This window comes from Leptidea sinapis, chromosome 12 (genome assembly GCF_905404315.1).
Source record: "Leptidea sinapis chromosome 12, ilLepSina1.1, whole genome shotgun sequence".
In the NCBI taxonomy this organism is placed as follows: Eukaryota; Metazoa; Arthropoda; class Insecta; order Lepidoptera; family Pieridae; genus Leptidea; species Leptidea sinapis.
Window position 1 is genome coordinate 721,190 of NC_066276.1, and position 26,717 is coordinate 747,906.

General features: G+C 35.0%; 1 protein-coding gene across 1 annotated transcript in view; it reads right to left on the reverse strand.

Annotated features, from left to right (window-relative positions):
- The window catches only part of LOC126967004 (A disintegrin and metalloproteinase with thrombospondin motifs 7), a 158,126-nt gene that overhangs the window by 16,320 nt on the left and 115,089 nt on the right, over positions 1-26,717 (reverse strand). The window contains exons 5-8 of the mRNA XM_050811302.1: positions 21,014-21,622; positions 20,362-20,541; positions 19,661-19,911; positions 1,570-1,683 (exon numbers count right to left, since the gene is read on the reverse strand). Of these exons, the coding sequence (XP_050667259.1) occupies positions 1,570-1,683; positions 19,661-19,911; positions 20,362-20,541; positions 21,014-21,622 (1,154 nt within the window). The remainder of the gene's footprint in view (positions 1-1,569; positions 1,684-19,660; positions 19,912-20,361; positions 20,542-21,013; positions 21,623-26,717) is intronic.

Here is a 26,717-nt window from a genome sequence, read left to right on the forward strand (position 1 = left end):
CAATTCTAGGAATTATGTTTTCTATTGCAAAATAGATATTTTATTGCAGCCATTCTGTGTAATGTTAGCTGAGGAATTTCCGTTCTAATTTATAAATGTTATCTCTTTAATCTGGACTTATAAATTAGGTATTAGTAGACAAGTTTTAATAATCAACTGATTTATGGGCAATTTTGTATCTAGCTGCCTGTCTCGGTGTTCATCATTGATGGGTTAGGTGACCCATCGAGACCCACCTTAGAGACTTTAGGGATTCTTACCGTGCAATGATGCCCTTCTAGTTCTATTGTGTTACGTTTTGAAAGATGCTGTTGTAATGACGGAGTAATCTTAATGTAATCTTGGAGTTCTCGGGGTGATATTGTTCAAGCAAATAATCAATAAAAAAATTGTCAATTGTAATATTCTTTTGTTGCTTTATATATTTCAGGATCACAAGGGGGAGAATAAACAAAATTAATATGGAGGCCTTTATTACGCTATACATACTTTTGAATTTGATGCTGTTTTAGTATTCATAGATAAAATAAATCATAGAATAAAAAGTAAGGGATAACTTTTCAATGTAAAGAATTTGTTCTACAATGATAAAAACGAAAAATTCTCAGTAAGCTTTTATCACTATACAACGAGTTCTCAACTAAATGTTATACTTTTTTAACTATAATAGGTATATTAAAAGGGATACTGAATTTTTTTCGGCATATCTTTTCGAATGGATGGTAGATTCTATGTACTTTCGAAAATGATACAACTATCCAACATTTAAAATATTTTAATTATATACAAATCATACTGCTTTAGATCGTCCGAGCCAACTGATCGTTACTTTTTTATATTATGTTAAATGGTATGTGCTTAACACCACACCAATTTTTTACCAGTATGAGGTTACTTTGCACAGGAAGCCGGCTATATTATGGGTACCACAACGGCGCCTATTTCTGCCGTGAAGCAGTAATGTGTAAACATCACTGTGATTCGGTCTGGAGGGCGTCGTAGCTAGTGAAATACTGGGCAAATGAGACTTAACATCTTATGTCTCAAGGTGACGAGCGCAATTGTGGTGTTGCTTCAGAATTTTAGTGTTTTTCAAGAATCCTGAGCGGCCCTGCATTGTAATGGGTATCAATTACCATCAGCTGCACGTCCTCCTCGTCTCGTCTCTTATTTTCATAAAGAAAAAAAAACCACAGAAGTGAAAACTTTTTACCATATCACATTACGAAATAAAACTATTTATTTGTTTTATATTCATAATAACCGTTCAATTCAATTAAATTCAATTAAAAAACTTTACGAGTTTTTAATGCAAGACATATGAAGTGCAATAGTAACTTAAAAAATAACATACAAATGAGTATTATAACATAATATTCAATTAGGTAATAAATTTACAAACATCAGTCCATACTATTATTATCATCAAAATAATCGTTCTCATTTTAATAGCACTAAGATATTCATTTATTTTTTACGATATATTAAAATCTTATTCATTAACCACGAACAAAGTGCACTCAGCGCCTTAAGAAAACTTTCATCAAAAATACAGATTGGTGTACTTACTTGTGTCCGAGCTCATGTGTGATGGTGTGCGCCAACATGATGCCGTTGTCTTCGTTGACGGAACAGCTGCGGTCCGGCTTGCACATGCCTGCCACGTGAGCGACGCCCAGGGTACTAGGGAAACAGAAATGACATTTACAATCGTATTCCATACATATATACATATTGCTTCACGACTATATCGAAATACACCTCATAGTCACACCTATATAGTCAATCCGGTCGCAGACAGCAGTAAATAAAGTACTAGGGAAACAGAAATAACAATTATAATCGTATTCGATGTATATGGCTTTTAGATCATATAGAATACACCACATAATCACACCTATATCCCAAATTGTTAATCGGACCGCAGACAGCAGTAGAGCCAGCAAAAAAAATACTCAAGTTTTGAACTGCAGTTCCATTGATTTAAAGATTTTGTGTCATTAGTTCAGTACTGATATCTTTTGATAGTATGGACAGCATTTGTATTCTCAATCCCCTCGGCTTATACCTACTTTTATGTACGTGTTGGAATGGCGTAGGTTTTGTTTTATGAAATAAGAGACGAGCGAGCAGGACGTTCAGCTGATGGTAATTGATACAATGCTGTGCCACATAGAATTATTGTAAAAGCCCAAAAATTCTGAGCGGCACCTGGATAATAATTATGTTAAGTCTCCTTTACCCAGTAATTTAAGGTATGATTAAGCAATTAAACATATAACAAATTCATACATCGGTAACATTACACCTTTGTGATAGTTTTACTATGCACTACGCTTAGATCATTAATTATGCATCTAGAAAGACTATGACAGCTGTGAAAACGTCGGAAAAAATAAACTTTAAAACTAACCTCTATTTTGAGCAATTTACGCACACTAACACAAAGTGTCATACAAATCGTGAGCGTAAGACGTAGCTTGTCACCCATGCTAAACTAATATTCCTGGCGTGTTTCTTTCGGTTGTCTAACAGCAATACAACCGAAAGAAACGGTATAGTTATGGTCATTGTTGTGCTTGCTCGTTTTATCATTTGTTCCAATAAAAAAACATAAACGCTGCCATAGATGTTGCTCGTGTATTGATGTGAAGTAGTACTGACCTATATGTATGTCAATGGATTTCCGCACATACGCTGGATATAATAAAATATTTTTTATGTTTATTGTAAGGAGCTCGCTCGTATAATAGATAAGATACTTGTGTATCATTCATCTTTGATACATCTTGTTCGCAGATTGATGCAACGTAATATTCACGTCAAGTTGATCTCAAGTACTTTTTGTTAATACTGAAGTAAATTCTCTCTCTCCCTCGCCAAACTTCAAGTTCGCTCCGACGTTGCTGCGAACAGTTGCGCAGTTACAAAAAATAGTGTCTCCCAGAGGAAATTGCGGAGATCACTTGAGCAAACAGGTGCGCGTGACAACTTCAGAGCGAATATAAGCATAGAGACGCGTATAAATGATAAAATAATGTAAAACGTGATTTTGTGATTAAAATATTAAAAAACTGGTTCCACTGCTCCTGTATTTGTTTCATGCGACCATCATGTTTACGAAGCATCCTTACACAAACAATGAATTCAAGCTCTAAAGGTTGTTGCAACAAATACATGATATTCATGGAGTTACTTTATTATTACTTTTTATAAAATATTTGATATTTAAAACGCTTTTTAACTGGCAACACGATTCGTGTAACGGATACAGCACCTTACAAACTAATCTGTTCTGTATATTACAGCTATTGTAAAAATACTGATTGATTGAAAGGAATGGCCGTAATTTTTTTGTATGTTGTGCTCACAAGCTCTACGTTTTCCGAACGTTTGATACAGTATATTAAATTAATATCTATATAATAATGATTCAAAAGTGCTTAGTTTTAGCCTATTCAAATAAAGGTTATTTAACTTTGTTTTTGACTTTAATTACATTAATTAATCAAGTAGTAGTTAGTAATTAAAGTATAGTAATTTATTAACATGCAGTAAACATCAGTTTATAGATCAACAATAGCATTCCCAGCCTTGGTTCAGTATTAAAAAGTTGTAAATGTAGCTCTATACATATGAAAGAATTTATAAAATCGGTTAAATAGTTTCGAAGGTCACTGGGCAACTTAGTAATAATCTATACCCACGATCTACAGAAAAAAAATGAATAGGATGTTTATATATATGTCTCTATTTCATGAATATATATGTCGCATTCATGTGGAATGTGGATAGTGGAATTCAGGCCAAAAACTATTAAAGAAAATTGTAATATTACTAAAATATTAAGGTTTATTGAAATAGAGTATAAGCCAGTTTTATCGGTTTCTTGTTAGCAATTATCATTGTTTTCATAGCATAAGGCTCCCTCTGCTCGGCAAAAGCCCCCCCTTCTTTTCTCCATTATTCTCAGTTCTCTGCAAAGACTTCATGACTAATCATCTCTGTAGCGTCTCGCCATCTTTTGCCCCGAGGTCTCTCTTTCTCTCGACCCAAATTGATTGATAATGATTTGGAATCATCTGTTGATAACTGAATATCGTTTTGTAGGAAAATAATAGTTAGCTGGGTCAGATTTCGCCCAGTGATCTTTGGTCGATTACAAACAAACAGAAAACTGTTTTTAATATTAGTTTCGGTCAATATTAGATTAGGTAACGGCTTAACTACCTTGCCGATTTTGATGATATTAGTATGAACACATTCGCCGGTAAAGAACTGTATTTTTACATTACTCCGCAAATGTTGAAACATTCCTAGGGAGCGCGATATAGCCTAATTTTGTAGAGACAATGTAGCGAACAGAAGTCTTGTACAATACAATTAAAGTGTATTGTTATGTTGTTGACATGCATTGATGTTATCTCAACTTCTCAAGTCCAGTTCGAAGAGTGCAATATTGACAAACACTGTATTTAATCGTGACTAGCCAAATGGTTACGAGTCACAAACTTGTTGTCAACGTGTTCTACTGATTACTGATAAGCAATCGTCTTATAGCTTATCGAGCACTCATTCACGATCGAAAATAATATATTTTAGTGTATTGTAATTTATAATAAAGCATTCGATTTTTATTTCCCTTCGCAATTATGTGGTACATTTACCTTTATTCTGAAATTATATGTACTTTTAAATATGGTATATTTCAATAAAAAAAATTCGCAACCAAACAGTTTTGCGTGCCAGTCTTTTTTACACTCGAACTGGTAATCTCTCTTAACACGTTAGCTACCTTGAAATACATCTAATTAATTCTAAGGCATACATACGAGTAGTTAATACCATAAATAGTATATAAATTTGAGAAATTTTTAAGGTTCCGCTTTTTATTGTTATTCTTTCAAGTTTTACTATTATTTATATCTACTTAGTAAACCAATTTTCCCTTCCTCTTTCAAAAGTCTTTTCTTGTTTACAGGAAAGGACAATACAGTTCGATGGCTACAATAGGATTAATAAACGGATGGCATTATTACAATTTGGCTAGTTTTTAAGTCTGAATTTGAAGCGAGAATCATAGAATTATATAACAAAATAAAAGTTCACTGTCAGAGTTAAAAACATTTGGTTTTATCGTACGTTTGTTTGCTTTATTTTGTTTTAGTAAAAACACAACAATAAAACAATCTTTACGTTCATACGATTAGTGTCAGTAAGTCTGTATCACTATAGAGTGGGTTGGAGAATCACAGACGCGGACAGAAATAGCGGGCTAATAATACACGGACGCCCTGACTCATGCGGAAACCAATGAAAACCATTATGAATTCCACTCACACCCAAATCAATACAGGCTTTCGGATATGAAACATAACCTCTTCTTATTTAAAGCTATAGAATATATTACACGTATTATTTTGAGTAATTTTTAACGTGAATAAAGTTTTTTAACATTTATAACATCAGTAAAGCATAAAGACAGGTATGATCAATAGATCAATAGTTGTAATTAGTGACATGGACGCGTTGATGTCTTTCGTATGAGAACAGAATGAAAGCTACATAGCAGTGCCTAATATGGAATAGTAGATAGAGCAGTTTGTGTTTACTTTTTTATTGGCTCTATGGCTATCGGTGGCTATCTATCACTAATAAATTCAGCGTCAAATAAACTATTTCTCATTTAAAATGCTGGGTACTTATAATATTATTATTTGATGTATAACTTGTTCATCACATTTTTTTCAAGAACTTTTTAAATTGTACATATTGGTTTTCATACTGTCTACATATAATTATGTAAAATTGCTAATTCATTAACTCAATTCAGACTTTATTAGCATCACAATAGCAATTAGATTTAAATAAAACTTCGAATAATCTTTTAAATTTAAAGGTATATTTATATTTTTGAAGTAAAACTTCTTTAGGCGTGACTTGGGGGTACCTCAGTATATTTTTCTGACGGAAGTAACGTTAGTACTCCGGCTGTTAGTCCAGCAGAAAAAATTAAATTGAAACAATTTTTAACCATCATAATTTAATGATTTAAAAAATTGTTTCAATATGCTCATTAATATTTTATGAAAATCTCCAATATCTTTATTCATTTATGACTATTTTGTAATAAATAATAAATAAAAGTTCTCAGTCTGCCGTTTGCGACATTCGTTAATTTTTCTTCGTCCTTCCTCCTTCGACATATTCGTTAATACAATAACAACGTTATATTGAAATGTGTGATATTAATTATTTAATTATTTTTATATATATATATTCAATTATTTGTTAATTTACTTCTTTCACAAATAACACTGCTTTAATTAATGTAAGTATATATTTAATGGTATCAATTAAATCTTCTTGTCCATCAACTTTTTAAGAATATTTGTTATATACTGGATGTCTTAAAATAGTTGGGAAAAATAGTGATTTTCATTATTATAACACTAGAAATAAGGGATTGCTTGTAACTAATTCTAGTAGGCTTCATAAGATACATAATAGCTTTAAGGGTAAATGTATACACTTCTATAATAAAGTTCCAGCCACTGTTCAGGCATTATCTATAAATAAATTTAAATGTTTTATAAAAAAGTGGCTCTGTCGTAAATCCTATTACTCCACTGCTGAATATCTAAATGATCGGACAGCCTGGGACTAGATTGTGTTTATTTTATAGTGATAGAAATGACTGTACAATATTGTATATTTTTATTGAAAAGACAAAAAAGAAATAAATGCCTTTTATGCCTTTTAAATAAGGGCACACGAAAATAACATATTTTGTCTATGAGCTTTCAGATAAGCAAAAAAGTATATATATATGTATCTGTTAATTATTCCTAAAGTTAATTATAATGAAGTTTTACTTCAATCACGCGTAAAGCACAATTTTTGAGTTACGTAATTTAGTTTTGTTTGTCACCAGAAAAATAATTAACTTTACATTCGTATGACAGTTCGTTATAAATATAATTATCAATTATTCCGGTTGTGGTATATAAATAGCAATTTGCTTCGCACTTGCGATGTAAGTCATTACATTTTGATTTAACATCTCTTTTGTCCAATACAACTTCATAAATCATATCTCTCAGCTTTACTACGTGAATCGAATGATGTTAACCAAAGTAATTTCAACACAAGCAATTTATTTTAAAATATTAAACATTTTGAATTGGTTTTGGTTCAAATATTGCACTATATACAAAATTGTATGTGCTGTGTTTATGAATGGTTTTGCCATGTGGCGTTCTAAGGACACAACAAAATTAGGCCGGAAAAATCACTCTCCTCCTTAAATCGACGGAAAATAGCCACCGTGCCGCTGTGTTTCGTTAGGTCTGTGAGCTAACTGGAGGCCTAACGTATAGAGACAAATGTCAGCATGAAATAAAAATAGACCAAATCAATCCAAAAGGGTGTCAGACTAGGTAGTCATGGAGAATCCTTCCCTGGGCGGCAACAATTAGAACCTTTACCTAATAGTGGATGCCCGGGCTGCCCCGCGTATTCTAGAGGAGGCAAACCTGTGCTGACTCAGGGTAGCTAAAACCTGGACTTTTGTAACATCGGGAGGCTTCGTTTAAATTTTTTTTTTATGGAAAAGGAGGTAAAACGAACGTACGGGTCACCTGGTGTTAAGTGATCACCGCCGCCCACATTCTCTTGCAACACCAGAGGAATCACTAGAGCGTTGCCGGCCTTTAAGGAAGGTGTACGCGCTTTTTTTGAAGGTACTCAGTGTCGTATCGTCCCAGAAACACCATACAAGGAAGTTCATTGCATAGCTTTGTAGATCGTGAAGAAAGCTCCTTGAAAACTACACTGTGGAGGACCGCCACATATCCAGATGGTGGTGATGATATCCTAACTTGTGGCGTGTCGTGCGAAGGTGGAATTCGGCGGCAGGAATCAGGTGAAATAGCTCTTCGGAACACTCCCCATGATAAATGCGGTAGAGGATACACAATGAAGCGATGTCTCTACGCCACGCCAAGAGATCCAGCCGTTCACAGAGCACTGGGTCCACGACAATTCGAGCTGCTCTGCGTTGCACGCGGTCAAATGGATCGAGCTGATACTGGGGTGCTCCAGACCAGAGATGACAGCAATACTCCACATGTGGCCGGACCTGCGCTTTGTACAGCGCTACAATGTGGGCCGGCTTGAAGTATTGCCGTGCTCTATTTATGACGCCCAGTTTCTTCGAAGCCAATTTGGCTTTGCCCTCCAGATGGCCGCGGAATTGGCAATCGCTCGAGATATCGAGACCCAGAATTCCGATACTAGGCGAAGCTGTAAGGGAAGTGTTATCGAAGTGCGGTGATACGGCAATGGGGTTTTATTTTAGTGGTAAACGCGTAAACTTGAGTATTCTGTGGGTTAAATTGGACAAGGTTCAATTTACCCAATTCCGCAACCTTCTTAAGAGAGGATTCGATAGAAGACACAAGTTTTTCCCGGCACTGGTCGACGAGTTCCCGAGAGAGACCTGCATGGCCCGTGTATACGGCATCACCAGTGCTGTCATCTGCGTTGCAATGTATGTTGGAGGTGTCCAACATATCATTATCAAATATCCGTCGTCAACGACCTGTATGCTGCGCCCAGTGAGGAAGCTGGAGAATCTACGCATAGGTCCCATAGCCGTAACGCAGAGATGGATTGGCTCCATGGCATTGAGGACATCCAAATGGCTACAGATTCCGTGTTGGAGCAGATTCCCACTGCAGAGATTGTGATCTAGACTCACGCACCACTGATCATGCAGGGACATCTGTTCACGACTTCGATGTAGCATATGGTCTGACACAACTGGTTATTGTGCTGACGCGAATCTCAGACGAGGAAGATTATACACCTTCACTGTCCGCCCTTCTGTTGACCTCACATCCGGACGGCTACCTAGTTTCCGTTGACCGGAGGTGAGGGTTCTGGGTCCGTCGGACCACTGCATGATCGCGCGCCTAACACGACTCCTTTTTAGGTTGACGCCGCGTGTTGCACTAATGAAAGTAAGTATTATTAGTGTTGAAATGCAATTAAGTATTATTACTATTGAGTAGGTCTTTTGGGTCTTATATAAATAACCTTTTATTTTACTCATTTAAATATTATTAACCTATTCACGTTTTTTTATGACAATTATTATGAGTATAGTAAATAACCTAGTTAATAATATTTTGTGCATATAATATGTGCTTATTTTTTTTTTATTTAATCAATAATAACAAGATCATAACTAAGAATAGTTTTTATAAATAAAATCAAATTGGAATGCAATTACAATTAAAGGATTAAAATATTAAACATGTATACTGAAATAATGTTAATTTTTCAAATAATTATTATCAGAATTCAGTAACATGCCATGTAATCCAGTAAAATGTTTTTGTATAAGTTAATTTGAGAAGGGAAAAAAATTAAAGTTAAAAGTATTTTTTTATAATTAATAATTATGAAAAATATAAGATAGCATTATTTCATTTGGTTATTCCTGTAATTGTTACGAAATTGAATTTGGTTAAAAAATTTTATTTTCGAGTTTTGTACTAGGACATCAAAAACTGAAAGACATTTTAATTCAAATATGTTTGCTCAAAACTAGTTTAAGTACTTAACTACTATAACATTACATAATATATAAAAAGTTTAATTAAAATCTAATGCCGTGTATTATGTAATATATCACATGGTACCTACGCTTGCAACTTGTTTCAAATTAATTTTTTATCCACATATAAAACCTTGAATACTAATCGTGGAGTATGATATTATAATCACAAAGCGATCATAGTTATACTTTAACTAATCAGCAACGTTCGTTTTTTATATTCTCTACTTCATATTTATTTGATTTCTTAGCGATTGGCGTTTTGATTCTTAAGAAAAAAAAATAATTACAATTATTCATAGCCGGCCAAAAAGACAGGTCACGTGAAAGATTTTGTACCATCGAACAAGGTATGCGTCGGATTTTCATATAATTTTGTAATTTCTTTTATTATTTCCCTTACCTACGACCTTCGAATTTAATAACCATTCAACTTGTATCGAACTAAAGTATAATAAATAAACAATAAATTTTAGTATTGTAGAAATTTATTGTAGAAATGTTTTTCAATTTGGATGGCGACCATTTTACCCGTTTCGTTGTGACGATTTTTACTGTCTAACTATTACCGCTTATAAGATAGAGCCCGCTGACAGAAAAACTGACGGACAGGAGTCTTCATATGAGAGGATGCTAAGAACTCATTTTTAACTGTTGTTTATTGTATGGAAACAGGCAAGTGTCCCGCCATATGAAAAGTGATGATAACAAATGCTCGCGAGCATTCGCTATTATATAGAAGCGTTGTTGTTAAATTATGTAAACTTGAACGGCCTTACAGATAAAATTGGCATAAAGTTATAAATAATCATAAACCAAGAATATGTAAAATGTTTACAAATACACATTTTGCTTACGAATGGTTTGTTCGGACGTTATATTGGGAAAACTTCAGAATTATCATTGTATTGACAGTGTTGTCAACGATATTGTAAACATTTTGCATTTTCTTTGTTAATCATCAGTTATAACTTTATACCAAGTTTATTTGTTAGGCCGTATAAGCCTAGATAGACCGTGACAGCTGTGAACACGCCTAAAAAAATAGCGGAAAAGTGCTAGCCTCTATTATCAGCAACGCACGCACTTTAGAACAAAGTGACTAAAGCATCGCAAGTGTAAGAAGTATCTGTAATGCACACTAAAGTTATAAACCTGGCCTGTTGTCATGCGTTGCCTAACAGCAAGAGCTCTATGTAGACATATAAACTATCTAAGTGTGTAAAGAAATTTGTGTGAAGTTGTTAGAAAGAAAAGAAAGGAGAATTTTTACCAGTGGCTCCTTTGCACAGGAAGCCCGCTAGATTATGGGTACCACAACGACGCCTATTTCTGCTGTGAAGCAGTAATGTGTAAACATTACTGTGTTTCGGTCTGAAGGCCGCCGTAGCTAATGAAATTACTGGGCAAATGAGACTTAACATCTTATGCCACAAGGTGACGAGCGCAATTGTAGAGCCGCTCAGATTTTTGGGGTTTCAAGTATCCTGAGCGGCACTGCATTGTAATGGGTGGGCGTATCAATTACCATCAGCTGAACGTCCTTTTCGTCTCGTCCCTTATTTTCATAAGAAAAAGTTATCGAAATGCTGCAACTGCGGTAAATATTATCAGATAATGACGTCAAGCCGACATAAGAAATATTACGCAAATAATATTGATTATCACAGTTACATAAGAGATATGAACTGGATCTTAAATATGAGCAGACAAGATAAGTTGTCGAAAGTACGAGACTGCTTGGCGTCCGTCGGTGCGGCCTCAACTGCAACGGGTAGCCGCGATAATGTCGAACATATCGATAACATATATCCTACTAATAGATATATATTTATTATTGACACACTCTTACACAAATTATCTTGCCCCAAACTAGGCACTATGTACTATGGGTACAAGAAAACAATATATTTAATACGATTTATTAACTTAAACATACATAAATACATATAAACATCCATGACTCGGAAACAAACATCCATATTCATCATATAAATGATTGCACCTACCGGAAATGAAACCGGGTACATCTAGCTTAGTAGTCAAGGTCACTAACCATTCGGCTATATGTGTCGTCAATAAATAACTTAATATACTATACTATAGTATCAGTATACAATTTTATCATCTGTTATCAATATAGTTAAGATATATACTCGGCTAGGGTTGTTGCTAGTGACTTTTCAAAGTAAATTTTTTTGTCTGAGCACATACCAGTGGGAGGCTCCTTTGCATCGGATGCCGGCTAGATTATACCACAACGGCACCTATTTCTGCCGTGAAGCAGTAATGTGTAAGCAGTACTGTGTTTCGGTCTGAAGGGCGCCATAGCTACTGCTATGGTATACTGTATTTCAGTAGAAATTACTGGGAAAATAAGACTTGACAACTTATGTATCAAGGTCACGAACGCAGTTGTAGTACCGCTCAGAATATTTGGGTTTTTCAGTAATCCTGAGCGGCACTGCATTGTAATGGGCAGGGCGTATCAATTACCAACAGCTGAACGTCCTGCTCGTCTCGTCCCTTATTTTCATAAAAAAAAACTTAGGCTGAGATCTAAAGAGCGCACTTAGACTTTGCTGAGACTTTACTCACGTAAAACTTTATTGAGTGTGACTAATAACTAAGTGCTAATAACTTATAATTATATTAAGATCTGTAAATCTTATCGTAGAAAGAGCGGTTGAATGCGATCCCGGCCGAATTATGCTTTATTTTTAGACTTTGTGTATATACTTAATCAAGTTTTTCTATTCTTATCCGGACAAATCTTCGTGATTTTTTGTTATGTATATATTTATGGCTGTTATATTAATGTAAATTTGTAACGTTCTTAATAAATATATTGAAAAAAAAAAGTTGACATAAACGAAATATCCCGATAAATCGCTCCCGTTTGGAGCATGCCGAATTAACGCGATATCTACATTTGGGTCGATACAGTTAAGAAGCACGGTTACCAGATATTCAGATATGTGGGCTAATTGACGATGGCTAATTTTTTATGCAGTCCATTGCATAATTCATGAGTCGATGTCGAGTGACCATGCCGCCAGCCGCGGGCTGACACCGTTACCAATGCTCATTGTCTTTAGATGCCGCGCTTCCGAGAATATTCGGGTACTCGTTTATACCGTTTACCGAATCCATTGGAATTGTTCAATAAAGGCCTGCGTATACTGCACTGCAGCCGCGACAGGCGGCAGCGCATCGCATTGCAAAAGGTAACGTCCTTAATCATGCAGTAACGCATACGACGCGGAAAAAGTCCGACATACAAAATAGCCTCGTAGATCTCATAAACTGCGCCGCACCACCCCGTATAAAAACTGCGCCAAAAACGCCCTAACGTAGACGACGCTCACTTTAGTCTGTAGTCTGTAGTCTGCTAGTGATTGACGTGTATCATGGCGCTAGATATCGATGTATCGATCTTGATACGAGAAATAGAAAACAGACCAGCACTATATTATACATCTTTGGCAGAGTATCATGATAGAAAGAAAATTGTGGGATGAAATGTGCAAATTTATTTAAATATAGTTTTAGAACTGAATGTTTAATATGAAACAGTCCCTTTACTAATCTTTCAGAAAGAATATGACGAACCCAACATTCTCTATTTCTTCTTCTGTTTTTATATCTCACACACTCAGTACACAATAATACACCGCAATCTTTGTACTACACGCACGTCCCTACCGTTCTGCCGACAAAATGACCAAAACTCGAAAGTGTACGTAGTGTGCCTTGAGTCTGTGCAAAAGAGAGCCCAGACGCGATAGCACAAAAAGAGTTTCAACTGCGAAAAGCCTAATTTCATCAGCCAGTGAGCCGCGACGCGTTCGTTTAATACGCTTCTAGCGCACAGTGAGATGGGCCACGTAGAAACACAACATTGCCGCAAAAATATGCCTGCAATTACTATAGCAAGCAAACAGCCTGTGGTGTGTGGTCAATATACAATGTGCGGAGGTGATGAGGAAGGTTTTTGTTTTGTAATACGCGGTGCGGAGTGCGGTGCGGCGCACCATAATGTGCGCGAGCCTTTATTAAGCACTTGTTTTGTGAAATTACGAAGTTATTACTTGAGTAATGGCGCTTTTTAAGTACAGTCAAAAAATGTAAATTGTAGCCCATCTACGATTCATAAATTTCAAAGTTGTGAATCATTTGTTTGTATGCTTTAATGTGATTGACTTTCGAATAAGACTAGCTTCAGCCCGCGTCTTTTTCAGTATTTTAAAATTTGTATTAGACTAATAAGTATGGGGATGAAAAGTCCCTTTAAGAATTCAGCTATTAAAGTATATTGTTGTGTTATGATATCAATTCAGCCGTTTTTGCTTGATATATTTACATTTCATTCTCTAAAAGTATTTATTCACAGGTTGTTCTACGCAAGTTGACGTCTAATCTGTGTCAAAGTGGGCCCAGTTTGAAAGTAACCAAAACCAAACCGAACCTACTTTGGATAAGGAAGTAATAAGTATAATTAATATCGCGATGGACGCAATATTTAAGAAACCTGAACCAAACCAAACCTAACCTAGACGGACAAGTAGTATAATTACTATCACTGTGTACCTAATGTTGAAGAAACCTGAACCAAACCAAACCTAACCTAGATGGACGGATGGATGATGGACAAGTAGTAAAATAATTATCACTGTGGACCTAATGTTGAAGAAACCTGAACCAAACCAAACCTAACCTAGATGGACTAGTAGTATAATTATTATCAGCGCGGACCTAATGTTGAAGAAACCTGAACCAAACCAAACCTAACCTAGATGGACTAGTAGTATAATTATTATCAGCGCGGACCTAATGTTGAAGAAACCTGAACCAAACCAAACCAGATAGATGGACAAGTAGTATAACTATTATCACCGTGGATCAATTTGGACGTACTTGCATGCAAACATAAGTTTATGTACTATGAAACTTTCACAAGACAATTTATAATTGCAGTATGCTTCACAGAATATTTTTATGAAGTGGGTTCCAAATAAACCATATGTTACGTCTAAATATTAATAAAACATACCCATACTAAACTTTCTTTTGTTTGAAATAAACATTATGAATCAGGGCCTATTTCCAGCAAAGATACAAGCGGGCAGACGCGTTACGCTTTAGAATAATGTTAAAAATAATAATATAGCTCTAGAAACAACGAGTCGAGAGTCTGTTTTGCGTCAACACCCTCTATTCTTTCAGTATGGATTTGTTTAGATGATATAACATGTTGCGTTCACTGCATCACGTAGATTTAAATAGGCTGTCTATAGAAAATATTTAACGTAAAATAATAAACAATAACAACTTGAGCGCGTTAATCGGAGGGGTAAAGTATTTGTGCAAGTACTGAGTGATGTTTGAGAGGTGTATCAGCTATGTTGAAATCGTCGTCTGCTGAAGTAGCATATTGCATGTAATTATGTAACTTTGTATGGTTATAGACATTTGTTATAGCGAACGATCAATTTGTGAAGTTTCCTTGACCTTAATGTTTGTTTCTTTGACGCCATGAATTTAATTTGAGGATTCAAAAGTTGTAAGTATATGATATTTATATTTCATATATTCACTTACTAGTTTTTTGAAGTGAAAATTTCTTTAGCATCATTATGATTTGAGAGTCAATGAAACTGATAAATTCATAAAATTTCGTGGGAGAAAATGAGATAGCAAGCATACTACAGTGTTTTGGTGTATTATACAGGCGATCATAGTTGAAGAAGAGATTATATTATGTATGAATGCGACTGTATACCATATATATTATGGTATATGTATATGGTATATGGTATTCTGACGTCATGCGCACAACGTATTAGTACATAGACACCAGGAGAACATCAACGTAGCGGTGATAGTTATGTCTTTCATAGCGGTTGAAATCATGCGTATGCTAGCAACATGTACCAGGATTTCATATGCAGTTTAGAGGTTTAATGTAAATTTTGCATCGGATACAGCTTTTCCGTTGATTGGGTTTTTGAACGCCAACTTTAATTTGAAAATGTGCAGCAGTCGCACTGTACCAACAAATAGATCAAAAACAGCAAATTGCCGGAGTATTTCAAGGGTATATTGAACTGGTAATTGATTCCACAAACTGGCTATGCAAGGCAAGAAGATCGCGCTTGTAAAATATCAGATTTAATGTCTGGCGGTGGGATTCGGCTACTTGTATCAACCTCAATAACTCACCTGAGCTCTCCCCCTTATATGTCCGGTGGAAGTTGCGAAGAACGAAAAGTAAGACATCTCACAACGCCACAGAAGAACAACGATCGGAAATGACTTGAACGTCGATAATGCGAGCCGAAAGATTACTTATTAGATCAATAATGTGATGATACTAATCAATGGAGCGAAGAAAAATTTCTTATTAAGCATTAGTAAAGTATGTTACTCGCGTAGTAGTAAATATTGCGTTGTTTTGTAGTAATACAGTACAAGATACATCACGCAAATGTCTATTTTGGTGTATTTTTATCAAGTTTTTTTTTTAAACCTGTGCCATTTTCTGGTCGAGAGTCAGAAAAACGAGATAGGTTAGTCTCATTTAATACACACAAAATAAATGGTGAGCGCGCCTAAAGAAGTCTACTTATTCATGTAAGACATAACCTCTGAGTATTTTTGTTGCATCACTTTGCTAATACTGTATTTAAAAAATTGTCCAATGATGAAGCAACGCTTCTCATTAAAGTTTAACTTTTCCGAAGTGGTTGTAAGTGGTGGAATTAATAATGGCGTTGACATTCATAAGCATTAAATTTTTGAAGTTAAATGAAAAAAATACTGTGGTTTGATTTGATGTAAATACATACTACATTATTGTAAACGCTACATTAAACAAGAGGGGGATCAAGCAAGCGACCGATTACTCTCAATCCACACGTAAATGCCGCTTAACCATATATTTTTTATTACTTTCTCATTTACATACATTCAAATAAACATAAATACATACACACATACTTACACACTTGCATACATTACAGAATACAACACCGCACTCGTCGGCGAGTGTGTACTCTCTCTCCTCTTTTACCAAAAGACCATCGGAGTATCAGATCATATTAGATGGTAATCGATCTTCTCTCGTTCCCACAAGCACACAGCCAATCCGAGGTTCGAGTCTGCTTAAGAGACGCCTCGCGACTGTTGTTGCGTAGTATTTGTGGCCTCCAAGCCCACGTCCTACGTCCGACATACGGGCCCCGTTTCGGGGTCTTTAATATGTAAATGTATTTTCCTCCTCTCCAAAAAGATCTTTTGATATAATTAGTCCAGAGTTAACTTTGAATATTTTTCGTCAGTCTTGTACAGTCTTCGAACAATACCTATTTAAAGTCACGTATTTGCAATAAGTCTCGCAACAGTAACAAAGTACGTGAATTTATCTTAATATGTTGTTGTCAAGCTCATTATTAGTGGCGATATTTTAAGCAAAGAATAATTAAACGTTATAATATATGTAAGCGATATGCTCCGCCTATTACAAAGCAGTTCCTTAGAGCTCAGGATTCTTGACCTCAAATCATAAACGGGATCGCAATGGCTCGTCACTTTGAGACATGAGTGAGATATGCTAAGTCTCATTGGCCCAGTTATTTCAAAAAGGTTTCATGGTAGAATAAGGCGCCGTGAACCTGCTGGCTGGTCAATGGAGGAGTATGTAGATTATTGTTGGTAAGATTTCGGTTTCTCTAAAAATACATTCTTTTTTCTTTTCTTTCTTTTCTTAATTCTCAAGAATTAACATCTTATTTGAGACATTAAGAAGTCATAAGATGTTAAGTCCTGTTTGCCCTGTAATTTCACTAGCTAAGGCGCCCTTCAGACTGAAACACAATAATGCTAAAACATTACTACTTCACGGCAGAAATAGGCAACTTCTGTGCAAAGGAGTCTCCCACTGGTAATCCTAGACAATTACGAACACTTACTGCACGTTTCATACTAAACTAGATTTCAATTTTTACTTAGGCAGTACCGCATCTTAGTACGTAGTATCTACATCCTATTTGATTAAAATGAACACAAATCATACAGTTAGTGATAATAGTTTTCGAGTTTTCAGCGTGATTAAAACAAAAACTCGTACAAAACATGTCTTCGCTTGCTATTTCGATGACTATCTAAAAATATGCAGAAATACATAACTTCTTCTTCTTGTTGGTTGGCCAACAGGTCTGTGAACATCGTCCTGTCTTGTGTCAAGCGAAACAGGTCTTCTACTCTGTCATTACGAGTCCATTCCCGGAATCTTTCATAGCCTTATCAGTTCTCTTTTTTGCCCATCATTGTAAGTCATATTCGCTATCAAATATTATATTTGAATACGTATACGTATGAAGAAGAACGAAAATTGCGATATACAGGCTGTTAAAAATAACATGTTACAGTTAAAAATAACCATATACAAGTCAAGCATTACGAAAGCTATTCATGATACATTAACGGGGCTGTATTTTATTTTGATAACCAAAGCCAAGCGAGTGCCAATCAATAGACTATTTGTACATTTAAATAAGTAAGTATTAAAACAATAAATTTTGCATATTGGCAGCAACATGTTAACTATATTGTAAAAGCAAGCAATGTGATGTGAGAAATATTTATGTAAACTTGTGTCTCGAAATATAGCACTAATGATCTGATTGCACAAATCTTATTTGTCTCGGAATGAATGAAGTAAGAGTAAGAAAACACATCTTACTAGATATCTATCATTACTAGATTTAAATAAAAGTCTGGATTTAGGTAAAATCTGGTAAAATCAATTAATCTCATATTCTGATGCAAATAATATAAGGAAATTAAAAAAAAAACAAAATTGGCTAAGAAGTAGCAAAATCATTAACATCATCAGCTGGAAGACGTCCACTGTTAGACAAAGGCCTTCCCCAAAAATCTCCAAGACGATCGGTCTTGCGCTACACTCATCCAATGTACTCCAGCAATCCTGACCAGATAGTCGGTCCTTTTGTGGGGGGCCTACCAACACTTCGTATTCCGGTACGTGGTCGTCATTCGAGGGCAATTTATCAATATTATTTAAAATAATGCCAAATTTATCAAAATAGAAATTATTGTCAATCCTTAACGTCCCACCTCTTAGTGATCTTATCGCGAACCCACCACATTCACCCTGAGGAAGGACTTCCGAATGGTCCGAAACTAGTCGGTACCGACACCAACAAAAACGTGAGTAAAGCCGTATTAATAAATAATTTAATATTGTCTCACGAAAGTTTTAATAATTTTACTGTCAATCCTATTGTAATTTCATGAAGAGACGTTTGTGGAGTTATTTATTTACAATTGCAGCCTGATCGAAGCCACCTGGAGGCAAGTGGTGACGGCAACTTATGAAAGTGTTCTATTTCAGTCCCGGTTACTCACTACTCAAGAAACAGACGCTCTGCCATTGACCTTGTCTTGGAACGAGATTGTAAAAACATTGCGCTTATCAATTACTACATTTGCTTCGATGATTTTATTGCGTGAATTATCTCTGCGTATATTATAGGGCCTCTCTATTTGTACAGCGTTCCAATAATTTAAAATTTATTTATTGCTTATATGTTGCATCATCATGACGCTATACACATATATAAAAAAGATTCCCTAAAATAATTCCATTAAATAGACTTATAAAGTCAGTTAGTCATTTGAAGGTAATTTGGCTGGATTTGTCGGAAAATCTCTGTGGCTGCTTGATATCTCTATCTCACGTCTACCACGGGGGCTGTTTAGAACGACCTGTTTGATAATATGCCACCGCCAACTCCGGTATCGTTTCATGATATTTACTCTTATGAATATGTCTTATTTTAGCACTCATTGTTAGCTTAATGGAATAAACTTGACAGGGCGGTGTTTTCAGATTCAATATGACTTGTGTTCTTCATCTTCTTCTTATTCAAAATGATAAATGATAAATGTGGAATGTTCTTATAATACTTCTAATATTTCGCTGATAAAAAGCTACTGTGAAGAGCAATTTCCTACCTACAAGGTGTGTCGTGCTGACTGCAGATGTCTTGCCTGGTGACCAGAATCGCCACGTCGTGATGGTGTGGATCGTTGTCATTGTCCGGATTCTGAAGGTTCTGCCATTTGCAAAACGAAGCAAGAGTTGAGTCAGCGTTAGTCGACACATCAAGCTCAGGGGCGGCCTGAAGTTCTTCAACGAGGATAATTTTTACAACAACAACTTTGATGTAATTGCCGATCGATGGATCCATGTACAAAGATGATACCTGTAAAAATTATACATGTATTCTGATTTTGATCTATTTTTGTTTTCAGCGGACATACATAGTCGATAGATCTAAAATTTCATCAAAGACCAAAAACACTTTTTTTTTAATTTGGAGTTATTAAATACTGTTTCATTCCTCCGTTGATATAGATATATGTTACACTCCTCATACGCAAACAATAGAATTACTTTAGATGATGTTTAGACAATTAATTTTAACCTAAGCTCCATGGGGCATTTAGATTGGAACTCAGGACTCATTTCTTCCAAAAGGCAAGGCAAAGAATGTTTATCAAAATCTTTATTCAAAAGATTATGTTTAATTAATTACTAAATATTCTTAATTATGTATAATAATATCTCAGGTATTGCATAAGTTAAAAGTTTTCAATTTTCTTCAGGTGAGCCACCTACATATTTGCATACTGTGTAATATAAAAAAACTTACCATATTCATAATGGTAAGGAGGTAGGTTTCCAGATTCCCTTCGTTGTGAAAGTCAGTCATAGATTTATCTGCAACTAACAATACTTCAACATGTCTAGGCTTGCTCACAGATCGGGTTGATCGCCTGCTTGCTTCGAGATCCCGACGGTTATTTAATTGGTGATGCGAACGATGATACTTCTAAAAATAAAAAAGATTTTATAGATAGAAATGTAACTAAGCCTTCAAAGGCTGCTCAGTTAAAAATCATATATTTTTTTAAATATGTAGTCTATTCTAGCTAACCTGGCAAACATTGTTTTGCCATATAAATTATATATGTAAACCTTCCTTGAGCTTCAACAAATATATTACAAAAGATTTCATTGAGATTGGTCGAATAGTTTAGGAGTTATTAGGGAACATACAAAAATACATTCTCTTTTATATATAGATTACATACAAGGCTAATTTACAAACGAAGCTATGAAGAATAATATGAAAATACACTCATTCACTAATACATTTATCTTGTTTGTTTTCAGTCGAAATTACCTAACACAACCTTAATGGCATGCTCTGATGCTTTTTACGCGCAGAGAGAAATATTCTTTAAAAATCGCAGCTGAGCAATTATAAATTTACAACATGAGAAAAATATTTTTCAAATTACCTTGCCGTATTTATTTTTCCTGTTCTCTCCACTCTTGTTATTCTGCGAATTATTCGTTTTCCATTGATAAGGCGGTTGTTTCGTTGCACAATTCTTTGACCTTCTTTTTCTTCGTCTCCTCGTCCGAATTCTTCTAGGTCTTTGTTCGAATCTAGCCTTTGTAGTTTTGTTTTTCAATTGCAGTTCAACAGAGCTGCTATATTCAGAAGATAAGACTCTAGATGCGGATATAGCCCTCCTCTCCTCTGCTCGTCTAGCCTGTTCTCTTCTATACGCTACAGGATCTCTTCGTAATAATTCCAATCTCCTCCTTCTTTCTTCGAGGTAAGCTCTTCGTCGTGGGTCCATAACTTCTTTGTTATTTCGTTTAGTGCTACCACGCTGTTTACTATTTCGTTTTATATTTCTTTCTCTGCCATTAGCATCGCGATTGTAATGTATTTGAGTATTAGTACTATCCAGTTCTCTCTTTTTTCTATAATAAGTTTGAACTTTATCTACTGCAGATCTCTTAAAAATAATATGTGGTCGTCCATTAGAACTATCGGTGGGTAGATGATTAGACGGTTCAATCCAAAATTCGCCTTGTTCCGTCCTTAATTGGCCCGCCTGTAAAAACAAGATTATTAAATATAGGCTATAATATAAGGTCTAGTTGCATGATAATTGGACTTAAACCTTAATTGGTACACGAATGTATAGTAACATCATAACTACGCCCGAATTTTTAACATCGAGTACTAGACAGTTTCACAAATTAATTCCGAAACATGTAGTTCATATCTTTTGTTAGTGTACCTGTACTGTTATGTTCCAGTTTGAAGGGTATGAGATCTTGCAACTACAAGCACATGAGATGTCCCTTTTCAAATTAAATAGTTGAGCCATTTGATTCAGTCAAGTCATATGACTCGACAGTGTCACTGTTAAAGGCAAATTATGCTTTGTAACATAAGGAAGGCCAGCTTGCTCGTTTTAACCAATCATTTGTCCCATTCAAGAAATACTGAAATATTTCCAGCCATAATTTTCTCGTACCACTATTGGAAGTAAAACAGAGCAACGAATGAAGAACATCTACAACGTCCTCAATAAGAACCCACATATATCGTACTGCCAGTTCTCATGAATTATTATAAAAATAGAGAAAGTCCTGGTCAGTACTCAGCTGTGACCACAACAACCTACATAGCTAACATGGAATGCTTTAATAACCAAGTCTACAGTTGAAGTAGCTTCCAACAGATGCACAATGTAACCGGTCTTTGTGTTATGGGTCAACGAATTGTATGTCAGTATAGGTTTTCTTAGTTTTATCCATTTTTACCTAAAAGGTTCTTCTATTAAATTATACGCTTCCCTCATATCATAAGGCTGTATTTCAATAATGGTAGTAACAGTTAATAAATTTCGAACACATTCAAGATTAGGCTTTTAGGATTTATTTGAGAATTTCTACGAAAAGAAAGGTTATAGGTTAAGGCTACATAACTTTGCACTTTGAACCACACTGAGTAAAGTAATTACCATATATAGGCAGATAAAACTAAGCTACCATTTCACAAATGAAACGCTAAATTTAATAAAGGAATTTTTTTATAATTTTACAAAAAATTCATATTCATAATCTTAATGAAGCATTATATAAATATGAATACTAGTTTTTGTGTTAAAATTTTAATGTTATTCATAATAAAATAGGCGTCGTTATTTGCATAATATGAGTTGTAGACGTATGAGTGGGTTGAGCGACCGGCCAGCCTGTGTGTCGCCGGCCTTGTGAAGTGGAAGGTCGTTAGCGAAAGTCTTCTATTAGTGCTAACTATTGACCGCTTCATCGTACTATTTACTTTTTGTCGGTATTGGAAAGACATCTATGACGTCACGCGGTTCAATAGAAACTGTTATGTTTTATATTAATGCTAGTCGGTAATCATTTCATAGTTTATTTAACAAATTTAACGGTCGGGGGTTTCTTTGCCCTGGATACTAGCACGATGGACGCTACAATTAATGTGTCTTTTTAAGGCCGTAAAACAGAAATAGACTGATTCTCCGTTGGACCCGTATAGTCCCTAACTCTTAGCCGTGCGGGGGGGGTCAATTATATTCTGCATGTACACCAAAAAATCATAATCATAGCGCTCGAATAACTCATAACATTCGACATAGCCCAAAATAACGCCGAACTTCAATAAATTTTTTAAAGATTTTGTTTTAACGGGATAATTGAAACTTGCGGAAAATATTTTTTTTTTATATTGAAGCTTGCGGAAAAATCATGGATTGGAATCATGGAAAAGTTTGCTAATAATTGAAACTAGAATAATAATAATAACATTGACACACTTTTTACACAAATTACCTTGCCCCAAATTAAGCATATATAGCCTGTGTTATGGGTTGCAAGACAACGATATATTTAATACAATATACTTACTTAAACATACATAAATACATATAAACATCCATGACTCGGAAACAAACATACATATTCATATGTATGTTTATATGAATTTATGTATGTTTAAGTAAGTATATTGTATTAAATATATCGTTGTCTTGTAACCATAACACAGGCTATAAATGCTTAACTTGGGGCAGGATAATTTGTGTAAAAAAAAGTGTGTGTGTGTGTGTGTCAATATATACTCATCATATAAATGCTTGAACCTACCGGGATTCGAACCCGGGACCTCTAGCTTAGTAGGTAGGATCGCTAACCACTCGGCTATACAGGTCGTCTAATAAACAGAATGCCAGGTTGATTAGTATAATTTTGTAAATATAACACTACAAGAAATAAGAAAGACACTGGAATCACATATCATCAGTAAGTATTTTGTTAATTTTTATCAATAACTCGAAGCGATGTTACTAAATTTGAAAGACGCCATTGAGTGTGAAGATTCCACGCACGCAAGCATCTAACAGGTGCAGTAATATAAAAGCTATTGTTCTCTGGTTGGAGCGCAGCGGAGACCAATTCTTAATCTAAGGGAATTACTTTACAGATGTTGTTACAATTACTGTAATAGTCAATCTTAGCGTCTATTCTACGGTTTTTATTAGAGGGAGCACACGGGCACCTTACTTGGTGGAAGGCTTAACGGCTGCCCGTGGACATCAGTAATACCAGAGGTCAACTGCCCGCCTTTGAGATGATAGTATGACAGTAGGCAGATGCTTCCACAAAGTGTATGTATTATAAGCATCTGCCGACAACACTGTAAAAGGTATCGGGAACGGGCGGTTGTGGCTTGCCAGACATCAATAATACCTACGGGTTACCGCGAGTGGAAAAAACCAGTTACTTACCCAAGTATTTCAGCACTGTATCAAATTGACTTAAATGTCATTAATTTTCTCAAAGTGGAATTATTTTTGGTGTCAGTTTCAATGCTTAATGATTGCCAATGCTTCAAAAATTAATAATACGCAATGAAATCAAGTGTATGCACACACATATTTAAGTCTGTCTGTGCGTCGGAAAACTATTTATAGTTAAATCTTTAGTACTTGCAGTATAGTTTTCCGTGTAAAAAAATATGAATATCTCAAACAAAATCAGAGAGGTTACACTGATGTTAACACCGAATTTCAGGGATTCATCTTAAACATTTTGATGCGAATTATATTACTAAGGAAATGTTATAATAAGGAAATACATTCAGCTGCATGTGGCAGGAACGTTAACATCTAGTAATTGTGAGGGAGATAATTAATATCTTAAATTCTTCACCTTACCTATATAGGAAATACATCAAAATACTTGTTGGAAGCATATATTTTTTTTAGGAAAATAAGGGACGAGACGAGCAGGACGTTCAGCTGATGGTAATTGATACGCCCTATCGATTACAATGCAGTGCCGCAGGATTCTTGAAAAACCCCAAAAAATCTGAGTGGCACTACAATTGCGCTCGTCACCTTGAGACATAGGGTGTTAAGTCTCATTTGCCCAGTAATTTAATTAGCTTACTGCTTCACGGCAGAAATAGGCGCCACCGTGGTACCCATAATCTTGTGCAAAGGAGCCTCCCACTGGTAAAATTATTAAATTTACTGTATTCAATTTAAAAACGCCAAACTTAAAAAAAGCACACATCTAAGGTCTGTTAAATTGCGGTTACGCAAGTTACTTGTGAACACGGTAAGCTTTTTAACAAGTACACACGAAAACGGTTACCACTTGAAGAAGATCGAAAGTTGATTAATGAAAGCCGGCATTCGCTTGCTCGCTGGCCTTGAGCCGTACTTGTGTAAATTAGATTTCAATATATTGGACAACGTTATATTATTATTTTACAAATACATTTTTTTATATTTTGTCTTGTTGGGCATTATTTTGTGGCATTCACAAACCTCAAAAAAATATTTCTTAATATATAAAGGAAATTAGCCTGGAATTTATTTTTATCACATCTATTCGAAAGGCAAATGGATTAAATTAGCTTTTCAATCGTTAGGTACTAAAGATGATATGATTTTGGAATGTAGACATTGCTAGCTAAAGTTTCAATCACCAAAGATATCAATCACGGACTTTCAACGAACAAGTAACAGGCTGAATAATAAGTACGTAAGCCGCAAGAGCGAGCCAAAAAAAAAAAAAAGATTTTCGAAGACGTGAAAAAACGCGCGGTTTCAATCTGAGTTGTATCATAGTATTTACATCCTCTTTCCCGACTTCATTCGCTATTGTTTACTCAAATCCGGATTTTATTTGGTTTTATAAAAAAAATACTGTGTCTTCCTTAAGTAGTCAGTATGAGTGTCTTATTACATTGACTACAGGCAACGTTGTATTGTATACTAAAATGTGATACAAAGCCACTCTTTTACCTACGTCCCTGTTATTCACAATGCAAGATATTATATATCAGTAACTTATATGATTTATGAGATAGACTATGACAGCTGTGAAAACGTCGAAAAAATTTAGTTTAGAGTTAACACAAAGTGTCATACAAATCGTGAGTGTAAGACGTCTTGTCACGCAAACTAACGTATTAAACCTGGCCTGTTTTTATCGATTGTCCAACAGCGAGAGACTCTATCTATACATATAAATTAACTAAGGTCTGTACGTAGATACCTAGTTAATAATTGTTCCCATAGCAGGGTACTTCATGAAGTATACGGTCATGCTTCATGAAGTGTTCGTCTTTGACATAAGCTAATAAGCTAGATGTAAATACTACAAGTGTTAAATTATGTGAGAAAATGATTAACTGATAAAACATTTAATTGAATAATTATAAATAATATTATTCCGCAAATTAAAGTAAACCTAACCAAAAGAGTAGAGCGGTCACAATCCGATTTACATATTACATACACCGATAAATTTGTTCTAAAGCCTCAATAAATAATATCTGATTAATATTAAACTCCAATACTTTGTATTAGAATAAAAAATATAATAATTATTAACTTTCTTAACATGTCCGTTCTCTGACCACTTAATTAATGTTAAAAAAACATACCAACGAATTGAGGACCTCCAACTTTTTTGAAGTCGGTTAAAAATAAGTCATAATTAACCATCTTCTAATCCTTTACAGAGTTTTATATTTAAATTTGATTATACATATTAAGCATACTAATAAACATACACACACGGTAGCGGAAGTTAGAAGAGGCCTTTGTCAAATTCGGACAAACAGATGCAGTTGTATATATTTTATATAAAATAATATAA